The sequence below is a fragment of the Grammomys surdaster genome, unplaced genomic scaffold, assembly GCF_004785775.1.
Source record: "Grammomys surdaster isolate TR1022 unplaced genomic scaffold, NIH_TR_1.0 126039, whole genome shotgun sequence".
Lineage (NCBI taxonomy): Eukaryota > Metazoa > Chordata > Mammalia > Rodentia > Muridae > Grammomys > Grammomys surdaster.
In genome coordinates, this window is record NW_021620852.1 from 2,536,169 (window position 1) to 2,555,055 (window position 18,887).

The following is an 18,887-nucleotide window of genomic DNA, read 5'->3' on the forward strand; positions in this document are numbered from 1 at the left end:
ACTTTTCTCAGGGCCTTCTCTGACCTTTTTCATGCTCTCTTTAACCATCCCTGTCTTGTCTATGTAAAGGCAATATTCTTCTTTAAGGGCTGTACACAGTCAAGAGCTGTACACAGCCTTATCTATTGTAATAGAATAAATCAAGTCCAATAAGGATCTTTGCAATTTTTGGGAGGTCTCTTCAGACAGCGAAACAAGGGTTTTCTTCAGATTAGTGATGTCAATCTCTAGCTGTTTGATGTTCTTGTCAATGGCCCTTCAAAGGTCTGAGTAGTATAAGTTCAGAGGCCAGCATCTGGATTAGAACTTCTATCAGCAGACATCACGGGTAATTCATTTTTACCTGAGATACTGCCCAAGTTAAAGCTCCTGGGAGGCCTTCTTCCTCTGGGTTTTGTGAGGTTGGGTACAGAGCTGCCGCCTGAGATCTGCTCTATGCTCGGCCCCCCTCTCATTTCTTTAGACAGTCATCTTGAGAGGTTAAATTTTATTAGGCATACTAATTTATTTCGTGTGGTGTGACTGCTTACAAAATGCAATCATGTGCATGGTGTTATAGGAAATTGTGAAACTGTCTTCAAGTTTTAATAACTTCATGATATGTCCAGTTAACATTAGTAGATTTCCAATTTCATTTAACAAACTCATCGTCACGAGTTTTGCATTTGTTAGTGAGTTTGTTTGTCTGTTTGTTTGAGACAGACTCACTGTGTTGCCTCAAGCTCTAAGTGGTCCACCGGCATCTGCCTCCCCAGCCCTGGGATTATAGTGGGGCGTCATCATGGTAGTCCTGAGTTTTGATTTTGAACTGGAGTTTCATGTGGACTGCCTCTCTGATTCACACTCTGGTCTGCAGCAACGCTGTTCCGTCTTTACTTTAAAAGACACGTAGCTTCCGTTTACAAGTACTTGGGAAATAGGGGTGTTTTCAAAACATTGGTGAATTAACCATTCATAAGGGACAGTGATTTTCTGAGCTGAGAACATTGTCAGGAAAAGAAGCAGAGATACAAGAGCTATGATGCGTGGCCTCTGAGCGCTGAGAACTTGTGGGAGAGAAGTAGGGTAGGTCCTGTGCACCACTTGCTTTCACAGCCTGATTTGGGGGTATAAGTAATTTCAGCCTCATGCCAGGCTTTGGGGCTTGTAATTCCTTTTAAAGAAGGATTTTTGAATAACTTTGTAAAAGCAATTGTTGTAAGTATTGTTTTTGTTTTTGTTTTGACTTATACATGGCTTAGATTAATCTGGCTTTATAAATATGCATTGTATAATCACAGCAGACTAGTTTTCTTTGGAGCACAAGGAAATTTCTTTCTAGAACATTCAACATCAAGAGTATCTTTTCATTCTTTTTGTTATCCTAGTCTCTTACAAAAGAGATCTTTTGCCGTTTACTTTCATGGCTTTCATCGCGTTTCAAACACTAGGACCAAGGTTTTCTCTCGGTGTTTGGCACATGCTGTTTTTCAGTCTGATATTTGAACTCTTTCCTCCTAATACATATGACTGAGCTGCTGTAACAGTCCAAGGTAACTTTTCCCATCAATTAAAGGTAGACTTTCCTTCCCCTTCCTCTTCACTGAATGGAGAGGGGACATGTACATGAGCCAGCAACACTTTGATCCTGTGACCCTCAGGCAGCCTTGTCTGTCTTCTGTGTCTCGTCTGCCAATGAGTGCTGCCAGCTAGGCAGTGTTGGTGACCAAACTGAAGGCAGGGGATGGTGACAGACCAACTGGCTTGACTCTGAGTCCTAGTGTCACTACTCACCGAGACTTTCAACTACGTCAGCTAACATCACTTAAACCTAAGGATGATTTTAGAGGACACAAGAACAGGGAAACTGATGCAGTGGATAAGAGTCTGCTTTTCCAGGTTGGGGAGAAAGCTCAGTAAGAAAGTGCTTGCCAAACAAGCATGAAGACATGTTTGGTCACCAGGACCATGCAAAAAAGCCTGAGTGTGGTGGCATGCGTTTATAATCCAGCACTGGGGAGGCAGAGATGGCCAGCCTCAGCCTCCTCAGTGAGGTCCTCATAAGGACCATGTCTTGAACATGTCTTGAAAAACAAGGTGGATGTACACAAGGAACAACACTTGAGTTTGACCTCTGGCCTACATTTAAGAAGTTGGGTCTCCAAATAAGCAACCTAGGTTTGAATCACAGCTCAGCTCCTAATGGCTTTGTGGCCTTTTGGGGGAAGAGTTTATCCTATAAAATAAAGTGTACTGATGGCATTTGAGTTTGAAAATTCTGTAATCCACATCAAGTGTTGAGCACAGTGCCTGGTATACAGTACTAAGCACCCAGTAACTGTTTATTTAAACAGAAAATGTGAAAAAGCCTTAAAAATGGTAAAGTAGTGTGAGATGTTATTTACGGGTAGACAACACTATGTTAGTTAAAACAGAATTACTTTCAGAGTTTAGAAAGATGTGCAAGTGTCGTCCACACTCTCTTGTTTGGTTGTGGGTGTTAGACACCGAGAGCACCTGCTGGAGGCGACTGAGCTGAGCCCGAGCATAAATTTGCCCTTTGTCATGTAACAGGGAGCTGCCTGGCTTCTCTTACAGTAGGTAAGGTCATCAGGACTAAAATTGGCGTCGTAACAGTGATCTAGGCTTCAGGCATTTTTCAGACTAATCTATAAATAACAGTTGGATATAGCAGCCTGTTCCATTTAATTTTAAGAGTAGCAACAGATTGACTCCAGAAATATCACATAGGAGTCAGTAGCACAGATAAGGAGCTTTGCTGAAAGCCTGGCTGTGATACATGCTCATGAATACTAATTAATTCATGTGGGCAACCAACCAGCCAGACTACAAAAGAACAGCCTGTCCCATCAGACAAGAAATCATTACTTAAGTAGCACATGGTATTAAATGCCTCAGGTCAGATCAACAGGTTAGAGAGGAAACCATTTTGGATGAGTCCCTTGTTTACAACACCCTGGCTGGTTTCATTTCTCTGGGTTATGTTAGTAACTCGGGGCCTGCAGCTCTGCCTTCTGCAGCTGGAGCCCTGTATGCAAGCCCACCTAGGACTGGGAGATGTACTTAGAGGACTTTTAAATGAACTGAGTTAGTCATGTTGCTGTTTGTTTTTTTCAGACATCATCTTACTGTGTAGCCCAGGTGGGCCTTGAACTTGCAATCCTCCTGTTAGCTTCCCAAGTTCTGGGATTATAAGCATGTGTCACCATGCCCATCTCACTTGCCTGTTCCCCTTTCTACCTCCTTCCCACATACTAGACATGTGTACACTGATCTATTACCTCCAACTCTTAAATTACATGTTTGACCTATAACTGGATTTTGATGACCATTTTTTAGTAATAAAGAGGATGGAAATCCTTACAGATGGTCTGGGTTATTATTTAGTGAGACCTTAGTATTGTGTGTGTGTATATATGTACACACCTTCATACATGTACATCAGTCTGTACACATGTCCACATGTCTACAAACATGTGTTTCCTTCTTCCCATAGGCCTGCAGTTACCGTGAAGCAGAAACAGAGACTTATTTTCTTTGTATTCTTAGTGCGTTGTCTGGTGCCTGGTGCATGAAAATGCTTGTTCTTTTTAGGTAACTTCTTAAACTGCGTTCAGAGCATTGTATGTTTCTTGTTGGAGCTGAAACACTCATAGGAATATGCCTTCTTCTGGGGTAAAGAGAAATGTGCATAATCTTTCTTTAGAGTCGTGACGAGGAGGAGTGATGTGTTTGACATGACGCTGGCAGATCTTTGCATTCATTTTGTTTTCTTTTAAGTTTATTTATTTTTATAGGTATAGGAGTTCTGCCTGCACAGGCCAGAGGAGGAATTGGCTGTGTGAGTTGTCATGTGGGTGCTGGGAACTGAACCCAGGTTCTCTGGAAGAGTGTTTGGTTTTGTCTTGCTTTGTTTTGTGTACTTTTTATTGATTCTTCATGAATTTCATATCATGCACCCCGGTCCCACTCATCTCCCATCCCTTCATACCCATCCTCCGCCCTTTCAACCTTTCCACAAAAGAAAAAGGAAAAAGAGGGAGAAAAAAATCTTGTGGAAGCCGTAGTGTGTGACAGTGTGTCCCACAGTATACCCTTTGTCCACACTTCTTTACTTGCAGATGTTCATTTCAGTGAGTCATTGGGCTGTTCAAGGCCTCGGGCTTCTGCTTCTCTATGAGTGCTACCTCCTCACCGGGTGGGGCTACTCTCGTATCCTTGTTGCCTTGTGACATGGAGATCCTACAGCTTTGGATCTATAGGCCTGGATCCTGGAACAGTGTCCTTAACCTGGGCCATCTCTATAGCTCCCTGTACTTATTTTCTGTACTTAGAGGAGACATATTTAGATATTTATGTCAGCCTCCACAAAAAGCTGAAAACCTTCTCTGGCATTGAAGTCACACTTCATCACGTGACTTGCTTCCGGGATTCTTTGTGACCTTTTACACCTTGTTGCACCTTCAAACTAAATCTGATCTCAGTCTGGAAGTTCAGCTGGTGGCCACAGACTGAGTGTGGGCATTAGCTAGTGAGTGCAGTGATTACAGCCACAAGCACAGCACACAGAGGCTGGGCTTTTCACCCCTCTAGTTCATCATGCTGTTTGGAGTGCCCCTTTCCTACCCTGTGTCCATAGTGGTCATGGCATCTTGTGGTTCTCAGAGGCCGCCATCTCCCATCTCTGAATAGCCCAGAGTGACTGCTGCTCTTGCTGCCTCTCCTTCCTCTTAGTTTTTGAGATGCGATCTTGTTTTTTTTTGCCCAGGCTGGCCTTGAATGTGACTTGTTCTTGTCTGATCTGCTAAGTGTTGGGAAGACAGCTATGCACCATCGTGCAGACCCTTGTCTCTTATCATGTGACAACTCTTCATTCTTAAGTGACTAACACTAAACTTGTTTTCAAGAGAAAAATTCTGCTAAGCAAATGCAAATAGCAGTGTGAAGTATAATTATTTCTTTTGAGTCTTCATATGCACTAGCAGTCTGGTGGCAACCTCTTAGGTTTCCTGGCTAGCTTGGCTCTCCATGGTTGAAGGAGGTAGGCTGGAGAGGAGAGTCATGCAATGGCAGACTTACTTTATCTGTTGAAAATCACTGGAATGGCTTTTATATGAGAGGCATATCTATTACTCAGTTGGAGTAGAATTCCAGCAACATTGTGTACGAGCAACATGGAGATGGTATTCTCACTGCCAACATGTATGAGGACATTGTTGGGGTTTTAGGGTGTACGCCTAGGTCTTGGCAGGTCCCAAAAGCTACACTTGTTTGCCTTCTCCAACATACCAAATAAGGAGACAGTGGCTTGCAAAAGTGGTAACCTTGTAATTCTGCAGGACACAGCCCGGCCCGGTCAGTCTTCTCTCCCCAGCACTTGCTGCTGCTTGAACAGCTTTAGGGAGGGATCCCAAGAATCCTTAAGCAGCAAGAGCCCCTTGGGGCTTTTTTTTATTGACTTTCTGAACCGTGTAAGTTTCATTTCCTGAATCTTGATAAGCTTCACTCCTCTTTCTAAGAAGGAATGTTTTAATTCTAAGGAAATTTCTGCCCAACAGTGTGTGTTATTACACACCTGAGTTTGTATGGTTTTAATACATATGTTTGATAAGATGTGATCTTAAAAAGGTCTATATGAGCCAGAACTTAGAAGGTGAAAGCAGAAAGATTAGGATTTTAGGGATATCCTTAACTACATAGCAAGTCCAAGTCCAGTTTGAACTGCATGAAACTCTGTCTCAATATGCTCCCAATCTGTTTAGTAAACTCTGCCATTATGGTATAGCTAATAAGAAAAGGTTAATGTTAAAAAGAAATGTAATTCTGAGCATTGTTTTACACAAGTTTAAGGCTAGCATGTAAGTCCCAAGCTAGCCTTTGGCTGTGTAGCAAATCAAAAAACCATCAATGTAAACTCAGTTTTCCTTTGTGCAGTGTGGTGCTATACACGCTTCAGCTATAGAGCCCTCCCAGAAGAGACTTGTTCAGTAAGGACCAGGACTGAGTATGGTGGCTGGCTTCACTAGGGTTTCTATTGCTGTGGTAAAACACCAGGACAAAAGTGAACTTGAGGAATATACTATAATCCTAGCACTAAAGAGGCTGAAGCAAGCAGATCACAAGGTAAAGCCCTCTGGGACCTACATGCAGAGGGCACGTCTCAAAAACACAAATTAATTAAGCTCCAGGGCATTGGATATGTGCTGGTTTGTATTTCTGAAACAACCCAAAACATGGATTTTTAGATTTCTTCCAAGTCTCTAAGCTTAGCAGTTGACTTACAGGCCAAATCCTAATGCATTTCATCTGGCTCCTCTCCAATGGGCCTGTGTCTGTTAAAAGGGCTATCTACAGTCAATAGCATCAATAGAACTCACATGTCATCTCTCTGAAGGTATAGAGCTCGAGCTCCCTCACTGTACAACCAATGTGATCTCTTGATGTTTTTACCATTTCCCAGCTGCTTTTGCCTGACTCTTGAGAGACATTTCTTTTTCCTTTAGAATATTCTTGTTTTCCAACAAATAAGTAAGCAGGTTCCAGGTGGTGCTCTGAGGTGGATGTACATGGCTAACTCTACAGGAACACTCAAGGAGACTGACTGTGTGAAGTATTTAGTCTGAGAATATATAAATCTTACAGTGGTTTCAAGGCACTCTTCTGAAAGTGCTCAACATTCTTCTCTTGCTGGAGTCTGTGTTCATAACAGCAAAGCCATGCAGTTAGGCAGAGCAGGATGCCAGGACTCCATCATTTGTCTATGTACAGCCTGTTCTAATTCAGTAGGTAGCATTTCTCAAGTTCCTGTTCCTGTGCTAGGGAGGAAGTTGAGGAAACGGCTGACCCATAGATCCCGTGTCTCTGCCTGTGTTCTTTCTCCTTGCTCTCATGCTCCTGTGACCTAAAGGGGACTCAGCGTACTTTCCATAAGTGATCTTCCCCTTAGGTTTCTTTTTCTTAATGAGTCACTTTAATTTTATATACCAAACCCTATGCCCTTCTTGACCATTGCTTGACCATTGCTACAACCCTCTGCTATAATTCACACATAGAAAATGTTCTTTCTTTGGTGCTTAAAGATACTCTTCCCATTGGTGGGGGTACCACAAAGCTTGTGTCACACAGTCTGTTGGGAGATTAGGTTGACACACACTCCTTCCCTCCTTTTTTCTGCCACAGGGAGATCATATAGGAAGTCAGGGTCAGTTGGAACCTAGGACCCAAATCGCACTCAAATCAGTGTTTTAAAGACTAGATTTTGAAGCTGAGCTTGGTGACAAATGCCTATAATGTCACCATTCAGGAGTCTGAGGCAACAGGATCACTGTGAGTTTGGGGCCAGCCTGGGATATATATAGTTAGTAGCCTCTCTCACAGAAATATTTTTAAAATTGGTTCTCTAAGAATGTGACGGGCATGCATTCAACTTACGATATGCTAGCCATGGCCCAGGTGAATGAATGAAGGACAGATTCATATTGCATGGAGCTTGGGTTCAAGATTCACACACATACCGTTTTCACTTTCTTTGTTTAGAAAGGTCAAGCCTGCTGATGAGAAATCATCATCATGCTGTGAAATCTGACTCCCTGACTCACAAAGCCTTGGGAACATGTAAAGGGAGTTTCTCAGACCATGTGTTGCAGGAAGGAGTTGCGTACTCCTCAGGCATAGCTAGCCAGAAGCCAGCACTGAGCTGCACCCCAGCCCATGGGTCTTTAGCTTTCTGTTGTGGAGAATGCATTTAATGTGCGAGAAGTGTGAGGGTGATCAGGGTGTGTGGGAAAACCTTGGAACCTTCTGTAAGCAAGACTATACCATGAGAAATGTCTTAGGAAAAATGGCCTCATACATGCAAAGTACTTTATCATAGTCTTCATTGATACTTTTGCTTAAATAAATGTTGGACAATTAGACCTTACATAGTTGCTGACCCTTTCAGTAATAAAAAATATAAACCCTGCAAACCCTTGGAAACAGAACAAGAAGAATGTTGGTCCCCGAACTTTGCACACAGTCCATCAGACACTTCTCATCTGTGAGAAGAAAATCAGGGCTGCATTACTTCCCCTTTGGATAACAGCATCCAGGACAAACTAGGAAATGATAGCCTCTGTTAAAATGACTCTTCTGTGCTGTACATGTTTGATTTTTCTTTGCAACCTTCCCGTACCTCGTACCGCAGTGACTTGCCCCGTGGCTGCTGTGCGTGTTTAGGATCTTGGTTAGCAGAACCCAGCTGACATAAAGGAAGCAGAAGACACTCTATTGGAAGGATATGAGAAACACACAGAGTTGGTGAGAGCAACAGAAGAAACAGGGTAACAGCAGACCAGGCCCAGAAAGCACAAGGAACTGTCCTAAGTGCTGTTGGGGAGAAATGTGGCAGTGCTGCCCAGTGCTGCCAGGCACCTGTCCTCACTCCTGGATCTCAGGGAGGGAGTATTGGCTCGCTAGGGCATGGGCACCTCGATAGAGGGGAGACAGCAGCCTGCTTACAGACTCACCAGGCCTTATCCAGAAGAAGGTTAGGATGTGCTGATTAGCAGCTCAAACCAATAAAAGACCAGCACAGAGCTGGATGGTATTAAATAAAGGCAGAAGGCAGCCAGTACTGGTTTTCTTTAGGAAACGAGTTAGGACACAATGCTCACAGGCATTGGCCATACAGTCTCCTACACTAGGGCAAGGGGCAGAGCATGGGGCTATGACCGCTGTGCTATTGGGAGGCCTTCGTCTGCATGGAGGACACAGTGGGGTCTGTCAGAAGGCACTGCTGGTGAAGCAGTCACTTTTTAATCAGTTTTGTTTTTTAAATCATAGGAACAAATGTGAAAATATGTTGTTTCATTATTTATTAGGAAAATGCAAATAAAAAATGGCTGCACACCCTGTATGATGGCTACAATTGAAAAAGTGCAGCCTGGTGCTAGGATTGATACAAAGTAACAGATAATGCTGGGATTTGTAGCAGATGGCAGCTGAGCCACTTTGCAAAGTTAGGCCTGCACTTACCACATGAACTAGCATTTCCACTCAGTATTTATTCAAGAAGTAAAAGCATGTTCACACTAAGATTTGTAAATATGAATGCTCACAGCTGGTTGTTCTTTTTAAAGATTTATTTATTATGTATAGTGTTCTACAACCATGTATGCATGCAGACCAAAAGAAGGCACCAGATCTCATTATGAGATCATGAACCACTATGGGACTGGTGGGGATTGAACTCAGGACCTCTGGAAGAACACTCAGTGCTCTTAACCTCTGATCCATCTCTCTAGCCCTGCTGTTTTGTTCTTAATGGACAAACCTTTGAAAGAATATCTCTCTCTCTCTCCCCCTCCCCCCCTCTGTCTGTCTGTCTGTCTGTCTCTCCCCTTCCTCCCTCCCTCTCCCCCTCTTTCTCTCTCAATTTATTTTTTATTTTATATGTATGTTTGCATATAAGCATATGTACCATATGCATAGCTAGTCTCTACAGAAAATGGCAGATTCTCTAGAACTGGAGTTATAGACACATAGGTCAAGAGCAATATAGCTGTGTCATCTCGATTTTTTAAAAAAAAATGTGCTATGCTCTTACAAGGGGATATTCAAAAACAAAAATAAGGCACTAAGGTGCAATAATTACAGCTATATCTTAAAAGCACTATTTTTAAAGAAGCCAGACACAAAAGACTATGGACCATATGATCTTATTTATATGAAATTCTACAAAAGTCAGAACAACAGTTCTATGTAGGCTTAGACTTTTCAAAACCTACTTTATTTAGGGTTCTTAAACGCTTCAACCTCCCTTCTAACCCACTGACCAGAGGTAGAGGAAAGGGAAGGTTAATAGGGAAAGGGTGTTGTGGACCTGTTTAGAAGTAATTCCTTGGGGTGACTCCACTCTTTGTTGTCAGGATATCAGCAGCCCACTTCCAACAGCAAACACCAAACACAAATCAGTAGCAGTGGCTTGATCCAGCAGAAACAGCAAGGCTCCACCAAATAGGCACATGTCAGTGGAAGCAGCCAGAATCAGCTGGAATACCACGAGAAGTTCTTTGGCACATTTCTCTCTATAAAGTGAAGACCAGCAAAGATCAGATAGTGAAGCATTGCATGGCATAGCAATATAAGAGCTTCCTCCCTCTATGTCTGGGGCTCCATTTATATTCTTTCTAAACATCACACACCTCAAGTGTCTGTTTTCAGCAAAGCATCACATGCCCTTTTATAAGACAACATCACGTGACACTACAGAGCTGGTTAAATAAGCCATACCTATCCACTTCAGTTCTAGAAAGCATATTAGTTGTTGCTAGGATAACTAACTATAAGGAACTGACTCCAAAGGAACTTGAACTTCTGTGGGTCCTGCAAGATTCTAATACATGATTATGACAGTGGGTACACAACTATATACATTTGTTAAAGCTCATCCAATTTACATATATAATGAGTGGATTGTGACATGTAAATTACATCAATAAACAAGACAAAAAGGTCCAAAGGAGTGTAAAAGACAAACTTCCATATAGCACACCAGCACCCTTCCAACATAAAATGATAGATACATGTCTGTCACATGAACCATGGGACACTTGCTTAAGGCTAGGAAATCTAACATGACTAGTATTTCTGAGAAACAATTTCTCCATCGTAAAAACAATCATTATAAAATATCACACCTACTTATTTAGATCTGTGCTCTCAAATTTTGAGATCAGTTTTAAAAGTCAGGCATTAAGAAAATTAATCAGAAAAACAGCCTTTCTGAAGATGTAAGTATAGAATATCAACAGTCTCAAAATTATCCCACAGAAACTAGGAGAAATAACTCCAGATGAAAAAAACAAGTAGCTGACTGGTAAAAAGCCTCCTATAGCATATCGGTGGGTACAGGGTGTCAGGGCTCAGTGGGGTCCTGTAAAATGCTGCTGTTGATACCACCCATAGAGCATATACAAGACTTGAAGCACTGGACTTGGATAAAGACCATCCATGAGGAGCTTTTACTATTTTACCATCAGCGCCTCCTACTAACTTATCACATATATGATTCACTAGCTTAGCTATTTAACAACTACAGAACTTCAAAGTTTTCATCGTGAATATCTGTATCTCTCTTGAGTTGCCACAGGAAGGCAGCAGTAGAAGTTCAGAGCAACTACAGGTAGAACAAAAGCCTAGTTTGAGAGATGAGATATTTATAAGGCCATTTTCTCTGATGTTTCAAAGTCGTCTTAGTTTTTTTCTGTTACGGTGATATAATACCCTGACAAAACCAGCTTAGATTAGAAGGGTTCATTTTGGCTCACTGTTTGAGGTTATAGTCTGTCATTGCAGCAAAGTCACAGCAGCAGGAGCCTCTGTACAGCTGGTCACATTGCATCTGTGGAGAAGCAGCAGAGAATAATGAATGCTTGTGCTCTTCACTTTCTCCTTTTTATAGAGTCCAGGATCCCAGCCTAGGGAATGGTGCCACCCATCATGAGCCAGTCTTCCCACCTTAAATATCCCAATCAAGACAATCCTTTACAAGCATGATCTAAATCTCACTCGACAGCTGAGATTAATCATTACAGATGTTTAAACTGTTTATTATGAAGCATTTTTACATTTTAAGTATGTGTCTCAGCAGCCAGACTTTGACCTTTTAGATTTTTCTGGATAAATAAGTCCTCGGCCTGATTATAATTACTAGAAATGATTGGTGTGTACAACCACAGTTACTAAAGAAACTTTGCTTAACAATTAAAGCTATAACTTTAAGGAATTGGTGCTGATGGTGGTAATGGTGTCACACACGTGTGTGTGTGTGTGTCTGCTACACATGTTCAGGTAATCACAGTGGCCAGAAGAGGCCATTAAAATCCCTAGAGGTAGTTACAGGCTGTTGTGTGCTACTTAAAAGGTGCTGGGAACCAAACTGCAGTCCTTTGGAAGAAGAGGGGGTTTTCTTAAACCATTTCTCCAGTCCCATCTACCTTGTTTTGTGAGATAGAATCTCTCTCACTGAGACTCAGCACTCACCAATTGGGCTCGGCTGACCAGCCGGGGACCCCAAGGCTATTACTTTTTCCACCTCCCCAGGGCTGGAAGTATATACCACCATGTCTAGTTTGGTTTAAAAAAACAAAAACAGAAACAGAAAAACATGGGTTCTGCTCATACAGAACTCTCTTTTTATTGGAAAAATAACAATAGGATCCTTCAACTTATTTTGATTTTCCTCACTCTAAATGGGAACACAATCATTCATAAAGACAGTAAATTTAATATAGTAAATGTTGGGAAACCATGTCCTTTTGTGTATCTATGAACTCTTAACACCTTGTAACTTTTCTGAAAATGATTTTATGAAAAATGCCTTAAAAGTGTGTGTGTGTGTGTGTGTGTATAAAATATATATATATATATATATCTCACAGCACATTTGTAGGTGAGAGGACAACTTGAAAGTCTCTCCCTCTGAACTTGGATTTTAGGCTTGCTAAGAAGAACCTACCCTTTGAACCATCCCACCGCTCCTAGCTAGTTAATTTTAAGTGCTGCTTTGGTGGCACACCTTTCTAAGTACCTGTAAAGCTCCATGCTTCTGTAGTTCACACCTTCGTCCTCTAATCTCAGACAAAGCCCTCTGCCCATTCTGAGCTGGAGGATGCTGACCCACTCTCTCTCCCTTTCAGCATCCAGTGCTCGATGAACCGATAGCCGAAGCTGTCTGTATCATTGCAGACACTGACAAGTGGACTGTCCAGGTGGCCACGAGTCAGAGGAAAGTGATGGACACCATGAAGCTGGGCCAGGATGTCTTGGTCTCTAGTCAGGTGTCCAGTTTACTTCAGTCCATCTTACAGCTCTATAAGCTTCACCTCCCTGCTGATTTTGTAAGTATTTGCTCTTCTGTCGTCAATGACTTTATAATTGAAAAGTAACTTTTATTCAGTATTTTGATTATAAAAATCACAAGTTCAGACACATCATTTTTAATATATTGAAGGTTAGTTAGCATTAAAGAAAAATGGAGCATGCAACATCAGACCTGCAGACAGGGCAGAGCTTTGATGGAGCAGAGGGCAGTATCTTCTGAATAAAGCAGATAGTAAAGTAGATAAGGGGGAACTGAGCCTAAAAAGAAACTTCAAGTCCTCCATTGGGTCCGAGGCGGGCCAGTTTCTGAAGGGATCGTAGTTTCTTCTGTTCTGTGAGTATCCTCACAGTCCATTCCAGGCGAATGGAAGCACTTCAAGTTTGAAAGTTCTGTGTAAGAACGTATAACATGGCGTCAGCTGTTCCTTTCCAAGCGGGATTTAAAGATCACGTTTGTAACATTCTAAATAAAATGAAGAACAGCCTAGAAAGTCCTAGTCCCTAGTCCGTGGGATATATTTAACAAATTTCTTTTGATACGTGGTATGTGTTTTAAATGTATATCCAGAGAATGAGAGAGAAAGCTTTGTCAAGGAGAGGAATGAAAGGCATATAGCTGGGCAGCTTAGTTATGCTGGCCTTAGGGACAATACTTGGGAGTGCCTGCCTTTTCTGCTTCCTTCCATTCAGTGCAGGGTTGCTTTCTGCAGCAAAGCCTGAATTCAAAACTTGCGTCTCCCTCCTGGCCTCGGGAAACAGCACAGAACTACTTAACAGCAAAGCGGGAAGCTGAGTATCAGTTAATACACTGACTGCCACTTCACTGGTCACCTCTAAATTCTTATGGCCAGGTCCTCAGTTGCTCCACTTTCCACACACAATCAGGATTTGATGCTGGCTTTCTAAAGGATGGCTATGAACGCTGTCACACAGCAGCAGGTCAGGAAAGCCTTGGAGCATCCCTGGGTTTCACTTGGCCATCACTACTTGTGTGGTGGATGATTCTGTATATATTTGAAGCTTAGGTCTCCTGTTTGCAACATGAAGATGTTACAGATATGCTATAAGGATGCTCTGAGGACCAGAGAGGTAGCGGTGCTTTTTTTTTTTTCAAAAGTGTGAAAGTGCCACACCAGCACAGGTGGCTTTAAAGCCACTTGCATATATATTCACAGTCAAAGGGTGGGCATGATAGCCAACTCTGAGTTCTACTTCTGTGCTGTGTAAGCTCCCAGAGCCTCAGTTCCCTTATGTGTATATCTGGAAGAATGAATAAGCATATGAGTCTGCTTCATATGCTTAGGAAAATTAGTTAGTTCATACGAAGCACTTGGAACCATGGTAGATTTTACAAGCCATCAGAAAGTTGGTATGATTGGCATGTCTTGGTGACAGTTCAACAGTATCGATGCTGTAAGAACTGGCAACACCTTTCATAACAATCTTTATTTATAACAATCTTTATTTGGCTCTTAACTGAAGCATGCTCTTCAGGCTGTCTGTCCAAGAGGTATCAGGAGAAGCACTCAGGGTTATTATGATCTGATTTTCTCCTAGAAGCACTGTCATTTGTCCTGATTTTGAGACCTGAGTTTCCTTTTCTGTAAGGGAAGGAGGAGATATTAGACCCTGTGGTGGCACATCGCTGTCTTTATAGATGCTGATGTTGAATTATCTAAGACATAGTTTTCATTGTCTGACATCTTAACTATCAAAGCAATAAATTATAGAACATTCCTTTCACTTCATTTGGTAGAAGTATACATGACCACTTAGTAATAAATGAATGACTTACTTAACCTGGGAAAACCAAGATCCAAAAGAATTCATCTAAGCATTACTTACAGATGAAAGGAAAAAATAGCTAAATTTTAGAAGTTGAGAATTGCATCACATCTCAGGAATAAAACCTTACAAAGAAGGGAAAACCACTATTTGATTCTATTTGATTATGAAGCTTTAAAAAAATATTTTTTTTGTAAATGTGTTTTTTTCATTTAGCATACATTCCTAGAGCCACAATGCATCATATACATTTCCTGTAGACTAAAGATGCAATACATAAACCACTTTACAACTTAAAGAAGTCAATGTAATTTGAATGTTCTTTGTATCTTGTAACTTTTTTGGGGGGGTGTTCTTTTTGGTTTTTCAAGACAGGATTTCTCTGTGTATCTCTGGATGTCCTGGAATTCACTCTGTAGACCAGGCTGGCCTCAAACTCAGAAATCCACCTGCCTCTGACTCCTAAGTGCTGGGATTAAAGGTGTGCGCCACCACTGCCTGGCGTATCTTGTAACTCTTATTAAAAATTTCAATTCACTCCATAACAAACTAAAACTTGGTAAAAAGTCCCTCAACTACCTCCCTCTGTTCATTTAGGGGACCATTTCTGAGAAGATCGGTGTTGTCCCCCTGGCCTGAGTAGTACTTCAGGATGTTGTGCTCATCCCTAGCACAGTACCTAAGATGCTAACCAATGAGAAACTGAAAAGTGTCCACATCTCACAGACACTTTGCCCTGACATTGATCAACCCAGATGGTCAGGACCAACATTTTCAAATGCATCTGTTAATCTTTTTACCTTGAAAATAAGGGGCCCAATGGTCTAGGAGGAAATTATGCATGATGGAATTACCCTGCCAAAGCCGTCAGGTGTCTCCCAAGTACAGAAGCATCTGCTGCCCGTGAGAGGCATAGATGGCTACTGTTCTCTAACCACTGAGGCTGGACACCATCCCAAGGGTGAAGATGTCCCCCAAATCATGTCCCTATTGCTACTAAAATCTTAGTTACGGGATACTCTCGATACCAGAATAAAAGTCTGAAGGGACCTTGTTCCAATCATTCTGCTTTTGGGAATGCATTATGCCAAAACAACCTGAGGTGTAGGAAGAAAACAAGAACTAAAACATTTTCACAAAATTATAGCCCAAGTGTAGATTGCTCCATGGCTAAGTAAATAATGGTAAGTTAACATCTCTAGAGCATTGGCCATAAAAATGGCATAGTGAGGAATTCTTAAATATGGGATTATTGTTAAGTTTCTTTATGACAAGAAATTTTGTGAATAGAGACATAAAGATGAGTCCAAAAATAAATCCACATTTGCAACCCAAAACTCATGGCTCAGTAGGGGTTTGATACACATAAGGAGGAACATGGTGCTCACAGTGACGGATGGTGTTGACCATGAGGCTGGTTCCAAGGATAAAGAGTTGACAGTTTAAACGCCAGAAAGACAGGGGATGTTTATGCTTATGGAATGATTTCAATTCTGTAAAACATTTTCTTTTAAAGATGCTAGAATAGTATTATATAGCATTGTTAATAGCGGTTTTATGAAAAACTCAAGCTGATAGTTTGGGGGTTTATTTGAAAGGAGGACAATTATAGCTGTGTTTGTAGAAAGAACTAAAGAGGAGCCGAGCTCCTAAAGATCCTGGTGGATGCTGCAATTGTAGTGCTCATTGTGAATGCTGTTGGCTTTGCAGTGCATCATGCATCTGGAAGACAGGCTACAGGAGATGTACCTCAAAAGTAAAATGCTTTCAGAATATCTCCGGGGACACACACGTGTGCACGTGAAAGAGCTGAGTGTGGTGTTGGGGTAAGTTCTGTGAAAGGCTGGCCTTTCTCCCAGGTGTACTGGCTGTAGTCTGGTGCGGTTCACACACACAGACAGGCAAACACACACGCACACAATCTACTGGGCTGTGTCATTGTCTACCTATAGGATCAGTATTTCTCACTGTGCCTAGGGATATTCAGAGGTATGCCTATTCCCCAGTGAGTTTCAGCATGTAGGTTGGAGTGGCATTTGATCTAATTCTGCCTCTTCATCACTAGTGATACTGTAACAATGCAAAAGTCACAAGCTGAGAGTAGTAGTGGTGGCTTGTCTCCTGTGGTAGAGGAGGTGGGAGGCACTTCCTGTGGACATCCTGAGCTCACCCCACCCAAAGGAAGACCTGCACAATAATAAGGAGGCACACTGTCTTCTGAGGACACTTGTCACACTTCATCTACAAAAATTCTGACTCCACTTTTATTTCAATAGAAATAACAAAAAGGACTATACCTGTGAGGAATTGCTGTCATATTCCTGACATGATTCTGCTAATTTGGAATAAGATAGTACTATGCCTATGTCAACCTTTAAATTTTCTACCAAGCCTGATAAATTTTTGTTTTATTTAGTTAACTTTGTTTTCCTTTTTGAACAAGCTTCTTTGTTTGTTTGCTTGCTTCTGAGATGGGGTATCACTGTTTGGCCTAGGCTGGCTTTAAATTCAGAATCCTTTAGCTTCAGTCCCTCCACTATTGGTATTACAAGCATGTGCCACCATGCCTGCCTCTCAAAGTGTTTTTTTTTTATTACTACTAGTGCTGCTGCTGCTGCTGCTGCTGCTGCTGCTGCTGCTACTAAACTATCTTATTCTTGTGTACATGAATGCACTTGCATGCCACATATATGCAGATGCACTTGGAGGGCAGAAGAGGAATATCTGATCCCCTGAGGCTGGACTTATAGGCAGTTATGAGACACCAGACATGGGTGCTAGGTCTGAACCCCAGTCTTTTAGAAGAGCAACATTTGCTCTTAACTGCTGAGCCATCTCTCCAGCTCTTACAATATTAGTTAATAGTTAGGCCTTGAATTTTTATCAGATTTTCTATCTTTTACAGCTAGATGAGACAGTTAGCTTTGCCTGTTGTCTTAGTCACTGTTCTATCTCTATGAAAAGACACCATGACCAAGGCAACTCTTATAAAGGAAAGCATTTAATTGGGGCTGGCCTACAGGTTCAGAGGTTTAGTCTATTGTCATCATGGCAGGAAGCATGGTGGCACACAGAGAGACATGGTGCTGCAGAAGGAGGTGAGAGTTTTATATCCTGAACCATAGGCAGAAACAGAGAAACTGGGCCTGCCTTTCAAAACCTCAAAGCCCACCTCCAGGGACACACTTCCTCCATCAAGTACACTCCTAATCCTGCTAATCCTTCCAAATAGTGCCACTCCCTAGAGACTAAGCATTCAAATAGATGAGCCTATGGGGACTGGGGACTGTTCTCACTCAAACCAGCACACCTGTCATACGTTCTTTTGGGGTAATCCATTTTAAAATATTTTCCCTTTTGGAGGCATTGAGCTTTTGCAGTTAACTTGCAAGGAAGGTACTGTTGGTTTTCCTTCTTAGCCACAGACTGTAATCCTGCCTCAGGTGCCCCATTGCTGGATCTGTTCCTGTTGTTACAGGACTTTGTCCTACTGTCTGACTCCGGCAAATGGCCATTCCCAGTCTTAGAAAAAAATTGAATTTTGAGAGAAACAATTGGAATATATTTCTCAAACTGAAGCCCTCCAGTTCTTTCCTTCCCACAATACCTACAGGACTTTACCAGAACGTATTATAAGCAATGTGCTGTAAGGGTCAGCCCATACCATGTCCATCTGAAGTGGTGGCACCTCTTCCTAGTTTCCTTCTCCTCAGAACACTCACTAGGTAGCTCAGTCAGTTGCAGAACCCGTTGCTTGAGAACCTGCCTTGTTGTTTGCTGAGACTGACTTAAGCTTACTGCAAAAGCAGTGTGCCATCAACAGGAAGGAGATGCTGAGGAGGCCACAAAGCATGACATGACATAGGAATAAGAAAAGTCACCCATGGGCTTCGACTTGTATGTCCCCTGCTGCGGGAAGAGCAGCCACTGTCCTCTAGGGCGAACCTCCTTTGAAGCAGTGTCTACTGGGAGGTCTTTTCTTTTTCCTCATCTTTTTTACTCACATGTGTTCATTTTATTTATGTATTTCATGTTTGTAGATCTGTGTAGGATGCATGTGCCAGGGTGCATGTGTGGGAGTCAGGACAACTTGCAGAAGTCAGTTCTCTCTCTCTTTCCTTCATCATGTGGGTCCCAGGGATGAAACTCAGGTCATCAGCCTTGACAGCCAGTGTCAACCAGCCAAGCCTTCTTGCTATCCCTGTTTTATGTTTTCATTAATTTTCAAAGATGAGCTA

General features: G+C 42.0%; 2 protein-coding genes and 1 pseudogene across 5 annotated transcripts in view; 2 read left to right on the plus strand and 1 right to left on the minus strand.

Moving 5' to 3' along the window:
• Positions 1–18,887, plus strand: part of Fnip2 (folliculin interacting protein 2) — a 117,461-nt gene that overhangs the window by 95,044 nt on the left and 3,530 nt on the right. For all 4 annotated transcript variants that reach the window (XM_028754914.1, XM_028754916.1, XM_028754913.1 and 1 more), the window contains 2 exons: positions 12,681–12,881; positions 16,360–16,475. In XM_028754914.1, the coding sequence (XP_028610747.1) occupies positions 12,681–12,881; positions 16,360–16,475 (317 nt within the window). The remainder of the gene's footprint in view (positions 1–12,680; positions 12,882–16,359; positions 16,476–18,887) is intronic.
• The window catches only part of CUNH4orf45 (chromosome unknown C4orf45 homolog), a 109,207-nt gene continuing 104,632 nt past the window's right edge, over positions 14,313–18,887 (minus strand). The window contains exon 5 of the mRNA XM_028754918.1: positions 14,313–14,465. Within this exon, the coding sequence (XP_028610751.1) occupies positions 14,430–14,465 (36 nt within the window). The 3' untranslated portion in view covers positions 14,313–14,429. The remainder of the gene's footprint in view (positions 14,466–18,887) is intronic.
• On the plus strand, positions 15,895–16,029 carry LOC114610407 (annotated as a pseudogene).